Source organism: Arvicola amphibius, chromosome 6 (assembly GCF_903992535.2).
Source record: "Arvicola amphibius chromosome 6, mArvAmp1.2, whole genome shotgun sequence".
Classification (NCBI taxonomy): Eukaryota; Metazoa; Chordata; class Mammalia; order Rodentia; family Cricetidae; genus Arvicola; species Arvicola amphibius.
Genome location: NC_052052.2, coordinates 83,730,595 through 83,753,258, shown reverse-complemented (window position 1 = coordinate 83,753,258; position 22,664 = coordinate 83,730,595). Strand labels below are relative to the sequence as shown.

The window sequence follows — 22,664 nt, the reverse complement described above, 5'->3', positions numbered from 1 at the left end:
TGCAATGCTAAATAAAGTGTTGCCATGACAACCGTATGAGGCTGGGAGGGAGCACCGCTGACACTCAGAGATCTGAAAGTTTAGGAGAGACCCCAGGGCCTGGGACCATTGAGAAAACCTAGAAAAAGTTGACCCCATTAGGGCCTGGAAGGTCAAATACATTTAGGATAAACTGAGGATAAGGTTAGAACAAGGTATCCCTGAAGCACAGACAGACACATGGCGGGCATACCTACTGCCAGTTCCCAGCCATGGCAGACATTACTAATGAGTTCCAACTTACTGTGACACCAAGTTGGGATATGGCCTCTAAAGCCTTCTTAGCCAGGCTTGGTGGCGCACGCCTTTAATCCCAGCACCAGGGAGGCAGAGGCAGGTGGACCTCTGTGAGTTTGAGGCCAGCCTGGTCTACAGAGCAAGTTCTAGGACAGCTGGGGCTGTTACACAGAGAAACCCTGTCTCAAAAAACAAACAAAACAAAACAAAACAAAACAAAACAAAAGCAACCAACACCAAACAAAAAAACCAAAACCAAACCAAAGCGTTCTCAGCTGTGTAAGCACCAGCAATACTATAGATGTGGGATTTGCAGGAGGGTGGTCAGGCCGTCAGGACTGTGAGCTTTGGGCCTGGATCCCAGAGAGGGTGTCACCTTGAGACTTCTCAGTTCAGCTCTCTGGAATCAGAACTTCCAAGGCTGAATGCTCCGGGGATTGTGATACTTGCCAAAGCTTGGTGGCCACCACTACCCTCTCAGGCCAGTCCTTGAGGCAGCTGCTACAGGCAAGAGATAAGATCTCAGGCCCAGGCAGGTACTGGCTACCCTTCTCTAGAGATCTGAGGACCAAAGGCCTCCCTAGCCTCCTGCCTCCCACTAACCCCTCCCTTCTTCCACCATCCTTGCTCCAACACAAACATTTATATACAGAGAAGTTCATACACATTCATGCCTGCATCCCAACTTGCCCCTCAGTCTGGGTGACCTCAGTTCTCCGGGGACAAATGCCCCTACCTGGGAGTCTAGTGGGTCTCTCTGTACCAGCTCCCTCCAGCCTCAACTTAGTGTTGCCCAAGGTTCCCACTGGCATCTCCCTATCTCCACCCCCACCTACCCGCCCCTGTCACTTCCTTCCTGCCACTTCCTTTCTCAGGCCTGAGTGACAGAACTGCCAGGGCCCTCAGAGGCTATTTCTAGTCTGTGGGGGCCACTCTACCATGTGGCTTCCACTCTCTAGGTTCTGAGCCATTCATCCTTCCTGCCCCTTCCAGCTTCAGTCAGAAACCCATCCAGGGCAGGGAGATAGATGTGAAGCCCGGACTAAATAAGTCCCTGGTAGAACAGCCTTTGTAGCCCAAGGACTAGCCTTGGGCTAGTCCTTGCCGTCTCTGAGCCTGCTTCCTCGCTGGAGTTGTTATGGGGCTAATACTGCAGAGGGTTTCTGGGAGGCTTCCGTAACTGGGCTGGGAGCTCAAGCTTGGATCTGGCGCTCTGCTCCCAATGGGTCCTCTGTGAATAGTTGTCCTTTGCTGAGGTGCTTAAAGCATGGCAACCAGCTTTTTGTTGTTGTTTTGTTTTGTTTTTCGAGACAGGGTTTCTCCGTGTAGCCCAGGCTGTACTGAAACTCACTCTGTAGACCAGGCTGGCCTTGAGCTTTGTGACTCTGTAGACCAGGCTGGCCTTGAGCTTTGTGAGTGCTGGGATTACAGATGTGCACCGTCGCTGCCACCACCACTAGGCTCAGCAGTTTTCCCCACACCAGCCTTTCTGACCTTCATAACTCCACAGCCTTGCTTATTCTTTTTCTGAGGTGTAAATCAAGCTGACCTCGTACTTGTGACACTTCTGCCTCACCCTCTTAGGTGCAAGGATTACAGGCCTGAGCTACCACACCTAGTATACCTAGTGGCCTACACTAGTGTTCTTCTTTGTGGGAGGAGCAGAAACTCTTTTGTCCCAAGCCACGTGGTGAGTCCTGTGACTCTGCCCCTGGGTCTGGTAGCCTCCTGCTGATAGGAGGTTGACCAAGGGAGAGGCAGCCTGTTCTCTTTTGATTTCTACCCTCCCAGCTTGGGTCTGGCTCCCTAGAGTGAAGTCGTCCCTTGTGGAGACAGGTAAACCCGTTCCAATCTCAGGTCTGTCTCCTCCCTGACTCTGAAACCTTGAACAAGTCTCTTCTTGGAGCACCCGTTTCCCGTTGTCAAATGGGTCTGGGAATGCTTCCCAGGATGTTGACAGTCGTAGGTCAGAGAGTGTGAAAGCCCCAAGCACAGCACAGTGATCTGATCTTGTGATGATGTGAGGGCATGGCAGGCCAGGCAGACCTGCTGTGATCCTAGGCTGGTCACACATGCTGCTGTGTGACCAAGCTGTGTGACTCTGAGCATAGCCACCTGCTACAGGGTAGCAGTCACATTCTGGTCTCTGTCCACTTCTGCTATCCTGCCTGTGTGTCCTGAGTGAATTCTGCTGTGAATTCATGCCTTAGAACTTCTTACAGGCTGCATGCTTGAACTGGCGGCTTCATGGGTGTCCACTGAGGTCCAGAGAGTGGGGAAACCGTGAACTCTCTGGTGGACCATTCCATGTTGTCTTATGGTGCCCCCCCTGCTGCCGGACCCCTGGAGGCCCAGCACAGTGATGCAGAGGAGCTTCTCTCTGGGCAATTCTGTGTGTGAGCCCAGGAGTTATCACTGACTTCAGCCTTGTCTGGCCATTATTTGACATTGAGGAAAACACAGGTAATGGCCCTTCCCTGGCTACGCTTCCTTCCTGCCCCCTTGCAGGGGCTGTTATGGCTCTGGCTAAGGTCAGACAAAAGAACTCTAAAATGCCCTTCATCTCCAGGGTAGGATAACACTTTCTAGGCTTCTGTTTTCAAAAAGCCTAAAGATGCTCCCTATGTCTAAATAAGTCTCGTGTATAGACTAGTCTTGTCACATGGTCACACAGGACCCAGCTCGTCAGCCACACAACCCCAGGAGTCAGGCCAGGACCAAGAGAGGAAATCATATGGGGCTTTGCTCATAAACGAGCCTCAAACTCCACTGGGCTTTGATGCCAGGCCCCAAATTCTCTGCATCTTGCCAGCTTAAAGAGCCCAGGCAAGTAATGTTGTTCTGGGCCCCAGTTTCCCCAGCTGCAAGCTTGGAAAAATGTAGTAAGTGGTGCTTGGAATTGTGAGGATTACACCTGATCCTGTGTGTCTAAAGACAGCACAGTGCCTAGTCCATAGCACTTGCTAGGTCTAATGAGCATCGGCCACTCCGTGTCCCCACCCCTCGCCACTGTTGACTCACAACAGCCCAATGGAGGGGGGTCCAGTTGTGACCCTCATTTTACCAATAAAGGAAACAGACGCAGCAAACAGATGGAACACAGTTAAGGTCAATTAGCTAATATGTGATTGAACTAAGAGTCAAATCCAGGCTGTTTAGAAGCTACACTCTTAATCATGACTATAATTACAGTGGTAATGACAGTAGGAATTATAGTTATTATTCCAAGAGACTGTGGAGCGCCTGGTCCCAGTGGTGGCAGGGTGAGGCCAGGCAGGCCTTGGGGATGGAAGGGACAGTGACTCTGGGCTCACTTCTGTTACCTTTTGGCAGGGCAGGGTCATGGAGGAAGGTAGGAACAGGTGGAAGGAGCTGCCCTTTTGAAAGCTTTCCCTTGGACGGTCCTGCTGCAGCTGGGGCTCATGTTGGCACCTCCAAAGACCCAAGGCTGCTGGGCATATTTAAGAACCACTAGGGCAGGGGGAGTTCCTGCCTTAGCACCACCACCCTCCAGCCCCATTCCCCCTTTTGTGCCCAGGTTTCTAGTTGCCTGAAAGCTGACTGCCAGGGTCAGAGCTTCTCAGCCCACTGGTCCCTACTGAAGGTGACCCCACCCCACCTCCAGTAGTGGAAGGAAAGAGCCCATTTCCCAGCAGTACAGAGACTGGGGGTGGTGACTGGTGGGAGTGGTCCCCAGGCCCATTGTGTGGGGCTGATAAAGTGCGGAAGCCGAGGTCAGAATGGAAGGAAACCCAGCTCCCTGGGCCCTTTCCCACGGGTGGGGGCTCCAAGCACCGCTGAGCTAGGCTAGTGCAAGGGCAGCCCGCCTCTGTGGGACAGCAGAAGTGACATCAGGCCGCTGAGCCGTTGCGGGCACCATGGGCGCTAAAACTGGCCATGGTGACTCAGACTTCATCCTGGTGAATCTTCTCCGTTTTGGCGGGTAGCTGACACTCGCCTCTGATGGCATCAAAACAACTAAAGAACTTTTTCCAAGTTGGTAGAAGCAGCATATGTGCTCGGGGCTGGCTCCACACCACATGGGTGTGTGTCCCCGCTACACACACACAAACACACAAACACACATACATACACACACATACATGAGTTTACCGCTCTGGTGTGGCAACTGACCCAGGAAGGAGGTGGCCTTGCCTGAGCCTTTCCTTGAAAACCTTCATCTTGGAACGTGAGTGTCTGCGCCCTCTGGTGGACAGGCCTGGACTTATAGAGGCTTATTCTTTTTTTTTTCTTTTTTTTTCATGGTTTTTTTTTTATATTTAAAAATTTCCATCTCCTCCCCTCCTCCTCCCCCTTCCCTCCCCTCCTCCTCCCCCTTTCCTCCCCCCTTCTTCCCCTTCCCTCCCCTCCCCTCCACCCATACCTCCCCTCCCTCCCTCTCAAGGCCAAGGAGCCATCAGGGTTCCCTACGCTATGCTAAGACCAAGGTCCTCCCAACTCCCCCCAGGTCCAGGAAGGTGATCGACCAAGCTGAGAAGGCTCCTATAGAGCCCGTCCATGCAGAAGAATCAGAGCCCAGCGCCACTGTCCTTTGCTTCTCAGTCAGCCCCCACTGTTGGCCACATTCAGAGAGACGGGTTTGGTCGCATGATCCATCAGTCCTATTGCAACTGGAGTTGGTGATCTCCCATTAGTTCTGTCCCACTGTCTCCATGAGTGAACGCACCCCTCACGTTCCTGACTTTCTTTCTCATGTTCTCTCTCCTTCTGCTCCTCATCAGGACCTTGGGAGCTCAGTCCAGTGCTCCAATGTGGGGCTCAGTCATTTTCTTCATCTATCGCCAGGTGGAGGTTCCCTCACGGTCCTGACTTTCTTTTTCATGTTCTCTCTCCTTCTGCTCCTCATCAGGACCTTGGGAGCTCAGTCCGGTGCTCCAATGTGGGGCTCTGTCGTTTTCTTCATCTATCGCCAGGTGGAGGTTCTATGGTGATATGCAAGAAATTCATGAGTATGGCTATAGGAACTGGCCTTTTCAGGCTCCCTCTCCTCAGCTGCCCAAGGAACTAACTGGGGGCATCTCCCTGGAAACCTGGGAACCCCTCTAGGGTCAAGTCTCTTGACAACCCTCAGGTGGCTCCCTAAATTAAGATATATGCTTCCCTGCTCCCATATCCACCCTTCCTGTATCCCAAGCATCCCATTCCTCCGAGCTCCCCCCATTCTCCCCTTCACGCTTTTCTCTCCCCATCTTCCCTTGGCCGCGTCTCGCCCAACCCTCAAGTTCCCAATTTTTGCCTGGCGATCGTGTCTACTTCCAGTATCCAGGAGGATTACTGTATCTTCTTTTGGGAGTTCACCTTCTTATTATCTTCTCAAGGATCCCAAATTATAGGCTCGATTTCCTTTAATTATGGCTAGAAACCGATTATGAGTGAGTACATCCCATGTTCATCTTTTTGGGTCTGGGTTACCTCACTTATTCTTAAATGCTCTGTGTTCTTTAGACAAGGGACAGAGAGCCTCTGATTACCCATGGACTTACTAGGAGGCTTAATGAGAGGAAGCTAGAGGAAGGGTATGAGGCGAGGAGGAAATGGAGAACACAAGGAATGAGGCCCTCTCATGCAGGAGGCATAGTCCCTGCAAATGCAGGGAGCTGGGACTGTAGACTCTGCAGGATGCAATAGACATAGGGAGGAAATTTGCTGCCCTGGATCCAGCAGCAGTGAGGATGCCTAGGTGTGTTTTCCCCAGTCTGCATCCTCCTTCTCGGATGTATTTGTGTGCTCCTACCACGCTGGCCATGTGAAGGCGACCAGTCTGACTGAGGCTTCCTCTGGGAAACTAGGATCCAAGCTGAGGAGGGTTCAGACAAGTTATATTGGGTATGATGGGGACATTAAAAAGATAGAGAGGCCACAAAAGACTTCCTGGTGACAGTGGCCTCTTAGCTGGATAAGGTCTCTCAATCTAGGTATTACCCTAAGCTGGATCTCAGAGAAAGGAGGGACAGGAGAGTCACCAAAGAATGGGGATGTCAAACCAACTCTCCTGAGCATGGGCAGAGGAGGAGGCCTCTACGACAAGTGCCAGACTAGCTGACAGTGTGGCATCTGATGTCAACATGAAACTTGTGCCGTGATGAAGACTCAGCTGAGCGATAGGATTTGGATGCTATCCCAAGAGTGCTAGGGAGCCCTAGAGCACTTTGAGGTGAAGGGGATGCTCTCAGTCTCCTTGAGTGTCCTTGAGGGTCTTGGTTGTGGAAATGCTCACCTGCCAGCCAGGATGCCTGAGCGATGCTGTGCTTCTCCCCAGCAAGCCAGGAAGAAGCTGACAACATGATCTGGGAGCTCTGCCAGGGATGGAACATTGGGACTCAACAGGCTGCTTCTACGCTGCTGGAGTCCTGTGCCCTGGGTCTGAGCAGCAGCCCCTGGATCCCCACACAGCATCGTATCTCTGTTTTCTCTGCAGATGAGTGGGACTGACCTTGGGGATGATGATGAAGCCTCCCGGAAGAGAAAGAGCAAGAACATGTAGGTTGGAAAGATCCTGATCATTATCCCCTACCTAGGAAGTCTCCTGGCATCTCTCTCATCCACCCCATACTACTCTCCTGGATGGGGGGGAGGCAGATTGCACCCCAGCCCCACCCCCTCCCCCTGACAGATACTAAGAAGCAGTGAGATACTGAATGTCCAGGGCGAAACATCAGGACAGTGAGCATTTATTTTCTCAGAGATAGGCAGGAACTAAGTAGCCTTGGCCTGACCTGGCCTCTGAGCCAAAAAATGACGAAGAAAAGTCCTTGGCACACGAAGAGCTGAACCTACAGTTCCTGAATGTTAACAGTGCATGGCCAGCAGGGGACACTGTCGGTCCAGCTACGCTATACCATCCTCTAAGCTTTCTGGCCAGGCCTGCCCAGGCTCTATTTCTGGTGCCAGTTAACAAGGTCTCTGGGTTGTTGAGGGATGGTGTGTGTGTGTGTGTGTGTGTGTGTGTGTGTGTGTGTGTGTACATATGCATGCGCTCACTAGGTTTCTCAGACCCTGGAGGAGCAGAGTTGCAGGGAGTGAACTCTGGGGTCATGAACCCCAGAGGGAGGCCACCTTCCCTCCAGGTTCACTAGCATCCACAGATCAGAAGGAACTGGAACTGGGGGAAGAGGACAGGAGTCTTCCCTAGCACACAGACTTTGGCTGGAGCCCCCACTGGTCTGTGAACCCATTTTCTCCAGCTTCCATGCCCTCTCCTGTTTTTAGTACCAGCAGTGGGCTTCTCTCAGTCTGCAGCCCGAGACAGCAGAATGTATGAGCAGCAGTTGTCTGCACGGACACACCCCACTTAGCTGTAGTGTGTGGGGGTGAGGGTGGAGGGGGCCAGAGCTGCTGTGGGGGTATCTTGGAGAGCATTAGGTGGTGCTGGAGTGGGGAACTCCCCAGACACACTCCTCCAGCCTCCTGTAAAAGTAGGCGTGGTCACAGAACTAAATATACATACAAATTAAGTAAACCATCAAATATTCTTCATCTCTTCTTTCCCCAATTTTATAGTATTTACACTTTAGGTTATTCAAGCTTAGAACTACTGAGAGTTTTGGGACCTCTTGTATGTTAACGGATGCCGCTCTCTGATGCCCGCAAGAAGCTTGCAGGAGCTGGCAGGGAATCACAAACTAGGGGTGTGAAATTGAACAATGGGTTTTTAACCCCTTTTTTTACCAACAGCTTCCTGAAGGCTAAAATCTGCCTTTGGGAGGAGCAGCCTGGCTAAAAATAGTCAGTCCTGCCACCCTGGTGGGCAGAGTCTCCTTCCCTCCTTCTTTCCTGCCCAGCAATTTGCTGACTCCCTCCTTCCCCCGTTGCCATGGTAACAGGGAGGTGGGTCACAAATAACTGGGTCTGGCTTTCTGCCTGGGGCTGGCCCCAGGGGCTGTCCTTTGCAAACACATGCCCCTTTCACGCTGCCTCTCAGGGTTGGCCAGGAGGGCTGTTTTTCTCTGCTTTCCCTCTGGTCCCTCCCATTTCCTGGCTCTGCCTGAGTCCCAGCCGGACTTGTGCCTGGAGTCCAGTCATCCCTGCCAGGATTCCAGAGACAGACAGAGAGAGAGACAGAGAGAGAGAGAGAGAGAGAGAGAGAGACAGAGAGAGAGAGAGAGAGAGAGAGGAGAGAGAGAGAGAGAGAGAGAGAGAGAGAGATCCAGAGAGAGAGAGAGATCCAGAGAGAGAGAGAGAGAGAGAGATCCAGCCCTCAGCAGTCTGCACATTTGCCTGGAAGCCTAGGAACCCCGTGGGAGGCAGGAGCCTGAGGGGGCGCAGTTCACATCATCCTGAATCTCAAGGTGGGGGACTCTTCAGAGATGCTCCGAGGCATGTACCTCACGCGCAATGGGAACCTACAGAGGCGGCATACCATGAAGGAGTAGGTGCCCCTCACTCCAGTTTTGCAGCCTACTGCACCCCAAGTTTGCAGAGATTATGTGTGTCAAACTGATCAGCCCTCTTCTCTGTTTCTGCCCCCAGAGCCAAGGACATGAAGAATAAGCTGGCTATCTTCAGGAGGCGGAATGAATCTCCGGGGGCCCAGCCAGCCGGCAAGACAGACAAGACAACGAAGTCCTTCAAGTAGGTACCCTCTGCCATCCTGGGACTCTGGTGATCACTGACTTTTAAAGAAAAGGATTGGACAGTGGGTTTGGGGAAGAGGCTTTGTTCACTGGATCCTACTATAAGCTGAGGGAAACGTGTTTTGGGGAGCCTGGTACCCAGCAAACAACCCCTTCTAGAAATTGCTGTTCTGGGAAGAAGGCCAAGCAGAGGTTGTAGGAGCTGGAAGTAGAGTTAGCTTCCCAGCCAGAGTTCCTTACGCATTCCTACCCTCACCCCTCAGGCCTACCTCGGAGGAAGCCCTCAAATGGAGCGAGTCCCTGGAGAAACTGCTGCTTCACAAATGTGAGTAGGGCCAGCCACTCTGCCTCCCTCTTGCCTTCATATCACCCAGCCCTCTTCCCATAACTCAGTCTAGAGAGTGCCCCCCAGAAGTGCCTTTACTGTCTCCTGGTCTCAGTCAGGTGTCACTCTTGTTAGACAGCAGCAGGGCACACACTAGGGCCTTAGTTTGGCCTTTGGTTGGCTCCTGCCAGCCTCTCCCTGCCCGTGGGAACTGCCCTGCCTGCCAGAGGCTATTGGGCCTGTGTGCTCAGACTGTTTTCTCAGAATAGGGGCAAACATTTTCATGTGCTGAGGGCTCACACTGGCCAAGCGTGCCTGCCACCTCTGGGGAAGGATCCCTCTGCAGCTCTCATGACTTCAGGAGATGGTTTGGCTATCCTTATTTTACAGAGGCAGACCCTGAGGCATAGATAGGGGTAAATCAGCCAAGGCTCCAAACAAGACATTCCCAGGGCTAGGACCACGTTCAAGGGCTCTGTTGTTCTCCAGGGGTGGGGACTCTTGCTAAGTTCCCAGCATGTCCACTCTCAAGGTTCTTGGAGGGGACACAGTGTGGGGAGGCGCTAAGGGCAGGCAAGGCTGGCTGTGTCTCTCACCCTGGCCTGGTCTTCTCCTCACAGATGGCTTAGAAGTGTTCCAGGCCTTCCTTCGCACTGAGTTCAGTGAGGAGAACCTGGAGTTCTGGCTAGCGTGCGAGGACTTCAAGAAGGTCAAATCACAGTCCAAGATGGCAGCCAAAGCCAAGAAGATCTTTGCCGAATTCATTGCAATCCAGGCTTGCAAGGAGGTAAGACTTTAGGCTGTGACCTTGGGTCTTCAGTCCCATGCCCAAGGAGGCAGCCAGCAGCTCAGGAAGGGAGGAGGCCGGAGGGACCTTTAGGGTCTAGTCTGCAGGTGGACTAGAGAACAGGATGGTAGCTGTGTACCAGGCATATGCTGGGCTCTTTATGTATGAATGCCTGTGTTTAGTTTTATGATGGCCTTTCAAGCAACTCTGAATGTTATCCTCATTTTAAAAAAGCAGAGTCTGGGCTGGGGTAACAGCTCAGTTGGTCAAGTGCTTGCCTTGAAAGCTTAAAGACCCAAATGGGACCCGCAGAACCCATACGACAAACAACCAGATTGTCAGGACCAGACAGGATGGCTTGCTGGCTAACAGTGAACACCAGTTCAATGAGAGATCTGTCTCCCCCAAGGAAAGGTGGATGACATCTGAGGAACCACCACATGCAAGCATGCACATGAACACCCAGAGTCACACACAAAGTAAAGAGGGTCTTAGAGAGCCTGCCGAGACGTCGTTCCCACCAAGAGCCTGCTGTGCGTAGGCACTCAGGTGTGGTCCTCACAGGTCTGAGGAAAGCACCATCTAGCCTGCATATAGAAAAACTGAGGAACAACATCCCTGAGTGCTTACCTCAAGGCTGCTAGCCCGTGAATCTCAGCAGCCTGACTCTAGGCATGGGGTTTTTAGGGCTCATAAATTCTGCCACCCAGACTGAACCAGGTCTTGGGTCCCTTTGTAATGTCACGTGGTATAGAAGAGGCTGCAGTGGCCCCACTGTTTCCCTAGTTCTTGGCCTCCAGACGAGCAGCCCTGACCATGTTCCTCTGTGGCTCCTCAGGTAAACCTGGACTCATACACACGGGAACACACCAAGGACAACTTGCAGAGTGTCACCCGAGGTTGCTTTGACCTGGCGCAAAAACGCATCTTTGGGCTCATGGAAAAGGACTCATACCCTCGCTTCCTCCGCTCTGACCTCTACCTGGATCTCATTAACCAGAAGAAGATGAGTCCCCCACTCTAAGGACCACTAGTATCCAGCTCAGTGTTCACACCAAGTGGAGCGGGCTCCCTGCCCGCCAGCGTCCCTCCCCTGTGACGGAGGGGGCAAGCAAGCCCCCAGAGGCTGTGTCTCGAGACAGACAGATGGACATTTGGATTCGAGGCCTGGACTGAGAGAGACCCAGGCCCCTACAGGAGTAGGAGGATAGGACATCAGGTCCTTAATGCCTCGGTACGAGGGGACCAAGGGCCCTGGCAAGTCAGGGGCCCTGGCGGAACCAGATCAGGAGCTGTGGCTCCATGCTTTGGAGATCTGGAGACTTCACACTGACCAAGTTCCTAAGAGAACTGGCTGTGCGGGAGGGGGACAGGGGGCCCAGGCCTGGGCTCTGGGGTCATCCTGGGGGCTGTTGGGGCTCACAGCTCAGATCCTCCCCAAATGAATTTTATTTATTTAAACCGTAGTTGGATGCTTGGCACATGAACTGTCATAGGAGACCTTCTCCCTGTCGGTTTCCTTAACTTACAAGTGCAATATCTTAACCAATGCCTTGTTAGTGCCACCTGTAGGGGTGGCCTTCATCCTACAGTTTCAGGGCATCTGCTGGTCCCAGGAACCAGTGGTGGCAGCTGGGCCTTCTAGATTGATAAGGCCTTGGGGGGGGGGTGCTGCAGAAATCTGGCACCCCCTAGGTGGGTCCCTCAAGAGATCTGGGGAGGCATAGTGCCCTCTGGCCACAGAGTAACGAGTGCTGGAACAAATAAACGGCCTGTGTTATTCTCATTCTTGGTCTTCTCTGTGTGTTCCTGGTCTGGAGACTTCATGGTGGCTGGGCTGGGAGGCCTGTTATCCCAACAGCTCCTTTCTTGCTATACCACCTGTTGACCATGAGGACAGAGACTACTTCACTGGGCGGGGCTGCTTCCTCTGGAGGGCCACATGCTTCTGGGGATCTTGGCATCTTGCCTTGCTTTGTTCAGATGAGGACAGTGAAACAGTGACTGGGGTAAGGTCCGTAGGCATCAGGTAACAGGCAGTCTAAGCGAGTGAAGCCTGATGGGCCCTGGGATGGCAGCTCAGCAGGGTGCCTAGCTGCCTATGCAGCCTAGTCCATTCATCTTGCCCTGCCACACCCACACCCTGCAATATTAATGGAACGTTCAGGTGCCCTGGGATGGATTAGAGAGAGGTGAATAGGGCCAGAGTCTCAGGTGGGGTGGCACCAGGCTCACAGGCATCTCTAACAGAAGGAAGAGCAGAAGAGGTATAGGAAGAAGGACTCCAGAGTTCCTCTGAGGGCTTGGGTGGGTCTCTTCCTTTGTATCTTGTGTAAAAAGATACAAACGTAGAAAAAGCCTGCTAGAAAGGAATACTCTTTCCTAGACAGGGCAGCAGAGGGCCCGGCACTGGAGCAAAGGTGATACCCAGGCAGGCCCTGAAGCCTACACATATAACTTCCTGAGGCGTGAGACTAACTCTGTGGGAGATGCAGATGAATCTCGATAGAACTGGCATATGAAAGTCTGGACAAAATCCCCTAGCTCCTTTTCGTGCCTGGAGTCCTGGGCTCAGGTCTGTCCAGCAGGAGCTGGAGAGGCACAGGACATGGGCTTGGCTGTCATTCTCTTCTCTGCGGTGCTATGGGAGGGGATCAGAGCTGGTAATCTCTATCAGGAAGTTTGGGATGCCTGGGCAGGCATGTGTTTCAGAGGGCCCATGGTCCTCCTCCCATTGGCAGGAGTATGTGAGCCGGGCTCCTGACGTGGACGCCTCTGCAAAGGCTACACCTCGGGCCTGTCTTGGGAAGATCTTTGGGACACTGAGGTAGTCTTACTCTTTAGAGGCTGTCTCCGAAGGCTGCGTGGGTGGTGGATGATACAGTCCCAGGTTTGAAGCCTGCTGTTGGTATTGTCTCAGTCTGTGATGCTGGCCCATCACTGCGGGGCCTCGGAGCATGCGTGGAACAGGAACCCCATACCTGCTAGTAGATGTGTGGCCCCTCCTGCAGAGTGCTGGGTCTTCTTTCCCAGGCCCCGGCAGTGGGCCTAGCCAAGGAGACTGTGAAAGCCTTTCCCACCATGGAGCCTCACTATGGCTGACTACTTGAGAAGTTTTAGCTGACAGCAGGGATATTTCTCAGGCTTCCTCCAGCCTGAGTTGGAGGACCTGACACCTGAGGACTCCAAAGCCACTTCTTGTTCCTCCAAATGATTCAAAGCAGAGCTAGGTCAGAGCTTAGGACCCCGATATCCCCCCTTGGCCTGGCTCCTCCATGGTATTTTGTGCTTGGAAAAACCCCTGGCTATACACAGAGATTCACCATCTTCTTTTGTGGGATTCAAGGGATACAGCCACAAGCCAGACCCTTCACCTTCCAAACTCAAGTTGCCATGGAAACCAAAGTCCAGGAGAACAAAGTCAGGCAGATGGAATTCCCATTTCAGAAGGCCAATTGCCTACTTTCCATGACTCATGCGTGCCCTGGTGCCTTTGGCAGTGTGGGAGCAGCTGGAGGCTGCTAGGTTCTCCTGTCCTGGCCCCACGGGGACTTCCCAGCAGGTATCTGTGGGTGTCTGGGCAGACCCTCCTACCTTGTTCAGCTTTATCGCCCTCACCTGTATAGCCCTCTCCTGTTTAGGACCAGTTCTTTGTTCAGCAGTCTGGGCTGGGCAATTTGGATCTCATTCTGGGAAGATCGTTTTTACACATCCTCTCACTCAGCCAGAAGACAGGCAAGCCAAGGCCCTCGCTCAGTGATGGCATGGAGTCAGCCTCTCTCCGTCCCTAGCTCTGCTTCCTCCTAGTCCTGTCCTGGGAATCCTTTGGTTGTGTCCCAAGGCTATACGTGGGGTCACTGATGGGTGGTCGTGGCATGGGTATGTGTCCTTAAATATAAGCTGTTATTGGCAATAGTATTTAGGCTCTAATTAGACCTGAGAGAATGAAGAGCTTTTCTTCTCAGGCTCCTGCTCCTTGTGTAGCTGGAAGACACAGCCATCATGTCCCCAGGAGTCATTCAGAGACAACTTGTCCCTTGCGTGGCTGCCCAGCCTTGACCTCAGCTCAAAGGGTGAGTGGGGAGGGCACAGCAGTTGCCACTCTACTGGGTGCCTTTGCCCCTCAGTGGCTGAGTCAAAGCCCTCTTGCTCAAACTGGTATGTAAGCAACATATTTTTTCCTGTCCTATCCTTTCCTGGGACGTCCAGTGTCCCTAAGCTCCTCCAACCTGCAAGAAACCAGCCGGCCCAAGCTGCCAGCCAGTGTTGGGGCATTTCCTGGGTTTCTACTTGCATTTCTTCCCTGACAGGAACTTTGTTATTTCCTGAGGGGGTGTGGGGTTCTGTCCATCTGATGTCAGGATCCTGAAGCACATCATTGGTAGCCTGTGAGGGACTCTACTCAGAAACTCTCTGGCTTTAAGCCTTTCTGAAATATCTCTCTGTCCCTTATCCCCACCCAGCTCTCAGGCTCCAACACCATGGCCTCAGGCCTGTTTCTGCCTAGAATTCTGGACCCTTTCTTAAGCCACAGACTCTGAGCTCAGAGACACACCTTGTTTGCTGTATTTTGCGTACAGTTGGTAACATCTGCAGAACATCTGGCTTTGCCTGTCCTCTCCTTGATTGAGCTAGGCAGGAAGAAGAGGTTCCCAGACCTCCTGCCACATCAGTACCCTGGGGTTAGGGACTTGTGAAGAAAAGCTGTGGGGCTGTTTCAGGCCAGTTCAAAGAGAGGATATAGTCAGTGAGGGATGGAAGGCCAGGTTGCAGAGGAGAAGAATCGTTCCCTCTACTCAAGATGTGCGTTGGACATGGTGTGGTCCATGCCCCATCCCTACCGTTCCCACCCATCCTCACAGCAGCCTGAGGCAGGAACTAAGGAAGTGAAGGTTCTTGGGAATGCGGGTGAGCATCTTGCTGCTGGCAGTACTGGGACCTTAGTCCCTAATCCCCAAACCCCACCTCACACAGAGCGGGGTGGGGGCAGTACTAGGACCTTAGTCCCTAATCCCCAAATACCACTTCACACAGAGCGGGGTGGGGTGGGGGACAGAAAAGACCTTGGTGAGGCAGCTCAGTCTGCAGTCCTCTGAAAGACATGGAGAAAATGGAGCAGGGCCACAGAGGCACCAAGACTCTGGGCTTGGTCTGGGCCGAGTGTTTGCTTTTCTTCCCTAGAGTTTGGTACATTCCAGGCCAGGACCGAAGTGGCTAAGAAAAGAACCTTTGGTTGAACCAGGCTCCTGTACTACTGTGCTGTGTGACCTTGGATAAGTCACATTACCTCTCTGAGCCTCTGCTCCCCCGTCTTAGCAGCACGAGAGCAAGTGTGGGCTTCCATGCACACTGGCTGCCTACCTTCCATCCCACAGGATCGGGGTGAATTTCTGCTCAGGGCCTTTGGATACATGGCTTCCCTGCCTGGATGTGCCTCCCCCTGCTCCTTGGTGCGACACTCATGATTGCACAGCTGATGTGGCTGGAGGCTTAGCTTGCCGGGCTTTTCTGTCAGCTGCAAGTGTCCTGGAGCCAAACCCAGAGCCTGGCCGTGGCAGCTCACCCACTTAGTGGTATAGACTTGGGCAAGTCGCTTCCCTCTCCTGGCCTCAGTTTACCCTTTAGTACGTGGGGATGGTGCTGACCCGGCATCACAACAAGGCACTGGGGAAGTGCTGGCAACTATGAACAAAATCTCTAACTTCTCAGTAGGAAAAGGACTCAGGAAGTAGAGGCAGGGAGGGTCAGGGGTTCAAGGCCAGTCTTGGCTATGCTATGTAGCAATTTCCAGGTTAGACTGGACTACATGAAACCTTGTCAAAAACAAGCAACCAAAACCAAACCCCCAAACCAAACAAACCAAACAAAACCTGAGGCACAGAGTCTATCTTGCCCTTGGGGATACAGGAAAGAGGAGCTGGGCATGATGGCTCCAGGACCTGTGCTTTTGAGTTCAAGGCTGTCCTCCATCCTTCAGACCCTACTTCTTTTCATGAAGATTTCCTGGGAAATAATATCCACGAGAGACCTTGTGTCTGCTCAAAGAATGCCTGGTGTCTCCTTCCTCACCTGTCACAGGTTGTAACTGCCTGTCCCTATGGGTTCCTTTTGTCACTGCCTCTCCCTTTCAACAGTAAAATCTTTGGGGATGGGGTCCCCCTCTGTCTCACTCCTCATTGCATCCCCAGCCTTATCACAGGGTCTGCCATGTGACCAGTGCTTAGCTGGTGCCTGTTTAATGTCTGGGCACAGGGCTCAGTATGTGGACTGAGGACAGGGTCAAACTAAGAAGCCACCACGGAGACAGTTTGTCTTGAAACATAGGAGCCCGAGTTTAGAAGTTATGTAAAAAGTCGAGTGTGGCATGCATGCTTGTCACCCCAGCACTGGGGAGGTGGAGGTAGGCAGATCCCAGGGACTCACTGGCCAGTTTCTCAGAAAACAGGCCATCCACACTTAGGGAATGTCACCTGGGGTTAACCATGGCCTCCACTTGCCCACACTCTGCAGTTCTACTGTGAGTTACAGAAACATAGACACAAAGACCCATAGGCCAGGACTGGCATGGTGATCCTGAAGACCTTCTGTTTGCTGCTGTAGCTCCTAAAAACACAGCTTCTGCCCACAGTCAAAATGCCGGCTAGGGCTCCAGCCATCGGGGAGAAGTGAGGGTCTCAGGAACATGGGCAAAAGGTGCCCCAGATTGTCACATGGCCACACTGAGTTAGAAGGGGGTCTGGAAATGTGGACTTAGTTTAGAAAGCAATACGGCCAGTTTAAAACAACAACAACAACAACAACAACAAACAAACACATAAAACACAGACATTTTATTACTCTGGGACTCTGAAGTAACCTGAGGGTAGAACAGATATTGAGGGACAAGCAGCCCTTTGTCACCTGCCAGTGGCAGCCGCCCATTCATTTCAGACTGGAAACACGTGGATGTTTAACAGTCAGCTACCGAACAACAGAGCTGCCTGAGCTCTGTGTTCAACACCATTTCTTCTCCATGTGCTCCGCGGGTAGCTGTGCTGACTGATCCCGGAGGAGCTGGGTGGCTGGGCGTAGGTCTGCTGCTCCGATCCGTTGTCCCGGGACAGTTCCTACTGCAGTGAAAGCAAGGTTTTACTTCAAATTTTAAGGTTCTGAAATAATTATATATTTATAGAAACTTACAAAAATAGTACAGAGAAGTCACATGTACCCTTCCCCTGCGATCCCCATAACTACATCTTTCATGATTATAGACCAGTATCGAAAATGGAAACTGACATTGTATAGTATGTGTGTGCAGTTTGATGCCAGTTTGCACCAGAGTAGATTTGTGTAACCACTACCACAATGAAGACACAATGGCACAATGACAAGAAGCTTCTGTTACCACAAAGAGCTCCCTCAGTACCGCCTACAGCATGCACTCCCCCATCTCTGTATAATTCTGTCATTTCAAGAAGGTTACATAAATGGAATCTTGTACACATTACAGTGTGTAACATTTAAGGTCCTTTTTCCCCATCCAGTATAATATCTTTGAGATGTATCTAACCTGTTGCATGTAGCAATTAATTGGATCTTCTTGTCGCAGCACCACATGAGTCTCAGTGCACATTTTCCTAAGGACTAAGTAGCGGCTCTGTGCATGGGTTCAAACACTCACCTGCCATTTTCATACCCTCATTGCTGAGATGCCTTTGCCCTTTTTTTAATTAGATTGCTTACTTTGGAATGTTGAGTTTTGACTGTATTTTATTATTTTAGTCTTATATTTTAAAGGCAGAGTACAAATAATAAATTTAATTATGGCATCTTCATGAGTATGTATCATTGCATTTTGTTCATATTCCACCCCCTTCTTTTGTACCCCCTTCTGTGAGAGCACTTTGCATGTGCTATGCATGTACTTTGCATGTGCTTTGCATGTGCTCTGCATGTTCTTTTTTAATATGGCACTGGCAAGTAATCTCAGTTCACAGCTGCCTGCTTCATTCTCCTAACCCTGGCCTTTGTAAAAGCTGTTAGTTTTCACAGGGCCCAATGTATCATTTTTTAAAAATGGATTGTGATCCTAGTGTTAGATCTAAGAACTTTTCTCTGAATGCACAGCTCCAAAATGTTCTCTAATGTTTTCTTCTAAAAGTTTTATAGTTTAAAAATTATTTTTGAAATATGAGTATGTGTGTGTGTGTATGTGTGTGTGAATGTGTGTGAGTGTGTGTGTGTGCTTATGTGTGGGAGTTTGTGTGTGAATGTGTGTGTGTGTGAGTATGTGGGTGCATATGTGCACGTTTATGCAGGTGCCTGCAGAGGTCAGAAGAAGGCATTCGATCCCTGGTGTTGGGGTTGCAGGTGGTTGTGAGACACCAGTTACTGTCTGTGCTGGGAGCCAAGCTCTGGCCCCCTGGGAGAGCAGCAAGGGATCGTAACCACTGAGCCATCCTTCCAGCCCCCTGCAAGTTTCATAGTTTTGAATTGAAATCTATGACCCATTTTGAGCTAAGCCTCAGATGCTCTATATTAAATTGAACTTAATTTTTTAATGCAATCTCTCCAGTACTATTGGCTAAAAGATTCCATCCCATTGAGCGGCTTAAGGAAACAAACCCAGCCTTATGGGATATTCACCTACAACAAACAATTCAATAATTTGGGGGGATTGCTTTTGTTTTAGTGTTTCCAGAGCTGTACAGGCATCGTCACCATCAACTTTAGAACAGCTCCATCATTTCCTACCCATTAGAAGCCACTTCCTTCCCTGCGTCTACCCCCTAATCTGTTCTGTCTCTGCAGTTTGCCTATGCTGGACATTTCATGTGGATGAGATCACCCACCCTGTGGCCTATTCCACATACCCTGATGGTCGTGACGTTTCAGCCCCGGGTTTCCTTTGTTTACCTAACACTTTACACACCACATTGGCTGGATTTCTATGCTCTTTCATGGATGCCTGCCTGGGCTGTCTGTATTTTATTTATTTTTGTACTCATTTTTGCAGTTGAGAAAAATGCAATGATAAATATTCGTGTGCAACTGCCTTGCATGGTTGTGTTTTCCATTCTTTTAAGGACATGCTTAGCCGTAGAATGGCTGAGTGAACTGTGTAGTTAAGCTCCCGGGGCACCGTCAAACCCCAGCATCATGTGGGCTTTCAGATTCTCTCCGTCCTCACATGCACTTGTTCTAACATCACTCTTGTGGCTACCGTTCTCAAGAGTGTGCAGCAGGCCGTTGGACTGTCTCTGTACTCTGGCAGGAATTCACAGCTTTTCTGTGGATCTGGGTTTCCACCCTTCTACCAACCCCAAACAGCCTCGACAGCCTGTGTGTGTGTGTGTGTGTGTGTGTGTGTGTGTGTGTCTTCCTGGGTGTAGGTGAACAGCTGCACGTGGAAGCCACGGCTCAGTGTTCGCCTCCACCTTATTTTTTGAGGCAGAAATTTTCATCAAACCTGGAGCTCACTAATTCAGCTAGACCGACTGGCTAGTAAGTCTCAGGGATTCTCATGTCTCCACCTCACCCAACACTGAGACTACAGGTACATGCTGCTATGCCTGCTTTATTATATGGGTGCTGGTGAACACACTCAAGTGTTGGGCTTGTGTGGCAAGCACTTTATTGGACTGAGTCATTTCCTTAACTATTTATTTATTTAGAGGCAAGGTCTCACGTAGCTCAGGCTGTCCTAGAACTCACTAAGTAATTGAGGATAACCTTGAACTTCTGGCCTTGGTGCCTCTGTCTCCTAAGTGCTGGGATTACAGGAGTGTATTTATGCAGAGTTTATGCTGTACTGGGGATCAAGTCTAGGACTTTGTGCATGCTAGGTAATTATTCCTTGCTTTTGTAAAATGATTTTAGCTATTCTGGTTGCCTTAGCAGTCTGTTAACTGGGCGGGGGGGGGGTGATATTCTTGTCCAATAAACAAAACACTCTTGAGATCGTGATAGTAATTATTTCAGAACTCATTTCAGTCGGCGTGCTGCAGTGGACCTCCCGGTCTGTGAGCGTGGTTCGTCTCTCTGTCAGCTTTGGGGACTTTTCTGCATGCAAATACTGTATATATGCCGTCACGTCTGCACCCTTCCCAGTTTTTTCCCTGTTGCTGTGAGTAAGCACCATGACTCAGGGAGGAAAGAGTTTACTTCATCCTACAGCTTGCAGTTCATCGTCCAGAGAAGTCAGTGTGGATTCAGGGCAGAAAGCTGGAAGCAGGAACTGAAGAAAAGACCATGGAAGGAAGAGTGTTGTTTACTAGCTTGCTTTATAGCTCACCTTCAGCTATTTTTCTTATACAACCCTCGATCACCTGCCTGGGGATGCCCCGTTCATAGTGGACTGGGCCCCCTCACCCTCGATCACCTGCCTGGGGATGCCCCGTTCATAGTGCCCTCACTTATTAGTCAGCGGTGGATAAAATACTCCACAGACACAGCCTCTGGCCAATCTGATCAAGGCAACCCCCCATCTAGACTCCCACAGATAACTTTGGACCATTCCAAGTTCAGATGAAACTAACCAAGATACACCCTACCCCTAAGGAAAAAACTCACAAAAATATCTTAGAAGTCCCCAACCTCCAGATGTTTTGAGTTCTTCTAAATATTCATGAAATAGCGACAATTTAAGTTGTTCCTTTCTGCTATGGCTGTCTTTGTTAACACAGACTCTATTTAGTCTTTCACTATTAAATAGTACAGCTGTAGCTTTTTGTAGATGATCTTTACTTATAAAGGAGATTATCTTGTGCTAGGAAAGTCATGGACAAAGTGTGTGTGTATAAGTACATGTATGCATGCACACCTGTATGAGTATACAAGTCTGTGTTTGTGAGTATGCCTCTGTGTGTATACAAGTGCATAAGTATGTGCGTGTGTGCATACCTGTGTGTAGGAGTATGTGTGTGTGAGAGAGCCTGCGTGTGTTCAATGTATGTGCATGTGTGTGAGTGTGAGTGCAGGATCACATGGAAGTCAAAGGGCTGTCCTGCCCTTCCGCCTTGTTTGAGGAAAGCTGTTGGGGACTGCAGCCCCTCGGATCCTGAATTTTCTGTGACCCCCCTTTGCTTGTCAGAGTAAACAACTTGTTTTGCTGTGCTTACAGCTGCTCTGGAGACCCTCACGAGTTCCTGATGGCAGGGAAATGGTTTCTGGTGGGCTTGCAGCTGAAAAATCCCAAGAGCGACGGTATGGCCGTCAAGGGAAGCACTGTATATTCTGCCCTGGAACACAATAAAAGGGCATTTTTTCAAGGATAACCTGTGTCTCTGTCTCTGTGTGTGTATGTTTCAGTCTCCAGCTCCTTGCCTGACTTGTGAACCATCCTGTGGTAGACAGGCGGGATTGTACAGCAAGGTCTCTTGTTTGTTACAAGACCAGGCTAGCTGGTCTTGATTTATTTTGATGGATTTTCTGTCTCTACCTCCTGTCTCAATGTAGAAGCACTGAGCTGTTAGATGAACAACACTGTATCTGGCCTTTACTTGAATTCTGGGGTTTCAAACTTGGGTCCTCACACTGTACTATGTAGCAGGTGCTCTGTCCTCTGAGAAATCTCCTTGAATGCTAAAATTTTTTTTTCTTAACTTTATTTTAGATGTGTCTACTTAGGTTTCTATTGCTGTGAAGAGACACCATGACCAAGGGAACCTATAAAAGATGATGTTTATTGATTGGAGCTCATGGTTCCAAAGCATCATGAGCGTCCATGATCATCACGGTGAGGAGTGTGGCAGCAGGCAGGCAAATTCATGGGAGCAACAGCTGAGAGCGCATACATCCCGATTCATAGGCATGAAGCTGAGAGATAGCTGGGAATGGTGTGGGCTTTTGAAATCTTAAAGCATACCTTTTCCAACAGGGTCGTACTTCCTAATCCTTCCCAAACAGTTCCACTAACTGGGGACCAAGTGTTCAAATATATGAGCCGATTGAGACCATTCTCATTCAAATAACTGATGATGTATGGTATTTGCTTGCATGTATGTCTGTGTGTGTGTATGTCTGTGCGTGTATGTCTGTGCGTGTATGTCTCTGTGTGTATGTATGTGCGTGTACGTCTGAAGTGTATTTTTTCTTATGCTGCTGCCTTTGGCATTCCCACCCCCACAAGTGGACTTTAACCCCCTCCTGAGACCTGGGATGACACGCTGTGGGCCTTCTCCATCCTCCAAGGATTGAGAGCACTGTCTGGGAAGGTGCCCATGGTGGTGTCTACAAGTCCAGAAGAGCCTTGCTTGGTATTCAGGGCCCCCTAAAAGAGCCTGAGTTGCTTCCTAATTCCCTTCTACCCCTCAGTGCTGCAGTTAGCCCCACTTCTCATTCCATGGCTTCTGCCATGCTGCCCCTTGAGATGCTTTCTTCCCCTAGCCATATTAGTCTATTTTTGCAGGCCCTTCCTCCCAACCCTTGGCAAGTTGACCTAACTCACCTCTTAACTCTGAACTCCACCAAACTTTATTCCTCAAGAACCAGAGCTAACTTTGGATTTTCCGTTGAGCACTCTACGATGTGCTTTTGGGCTCCCAGGTCAGGCTGACCTGGAAGCTGGCCAAGCTGGGCTTCACCAGGGTGGCAGACAGGAAGAGCACAGACACCTCTTGACCCCAGAAGCCAGATAAACTGCTGAACCCAAACAAAACACTCCTGGGCTATTTTTAGTTCACTGGTTCCCAGCAAGGCAGGA

At 50.7% G+C, this 22,664-nt stretch overlaps 1 protein-coding gene across 5 annotated transcripts in view; it reads left to right on the top strand.

The window, feature by feature from the left end:
- The window catches only part of Rgs3 (regulator of G protein signaling 3), a 120,917-nt gene extending 109,149 nt beyond the window's left edge, over positions 1 to 11,768 (top strand). For 3 of the 5 annotated variants that reach the window (XM_038333008.1, XM_038333007.1, XM_038333009.1), the window contains 5 exons: positions 6,716 to 6,777; positions 8,767 to 8,868; positions 9,134 to 9,195; positions 9,816 to 9,982; positions 10,821 to 11,768. In XM_038333008.1, coding sequence (XP_038188936.1) covers positions 6,716 to 6,777; positions 8,767 to 8,868; positions 9,134 to 9,195; positions 9,816 to 9,982; positions 10,821 to 11,006 — 579 coding nt within the window. In that variant the 3' untranslated portion in view covers positions 11,007 to 11,768. Of the gene's footprint in view, positions 1 to 6,715; positions 6,778 to 8,422; positions 8,666 to 8,766; positions 8,869 to 9,133; positions 9,196 to 9,815; positions 9,983 to 10,820 lie in introns of those variants that run through there. The other 2 variants (XM_038333013.2, XM_038333014.1) reach the window with 2 other exon arrangements.
- The last annotated feature ends 10,896 nt before the right edge of the window (positions 11,769 to 22,664 follow it).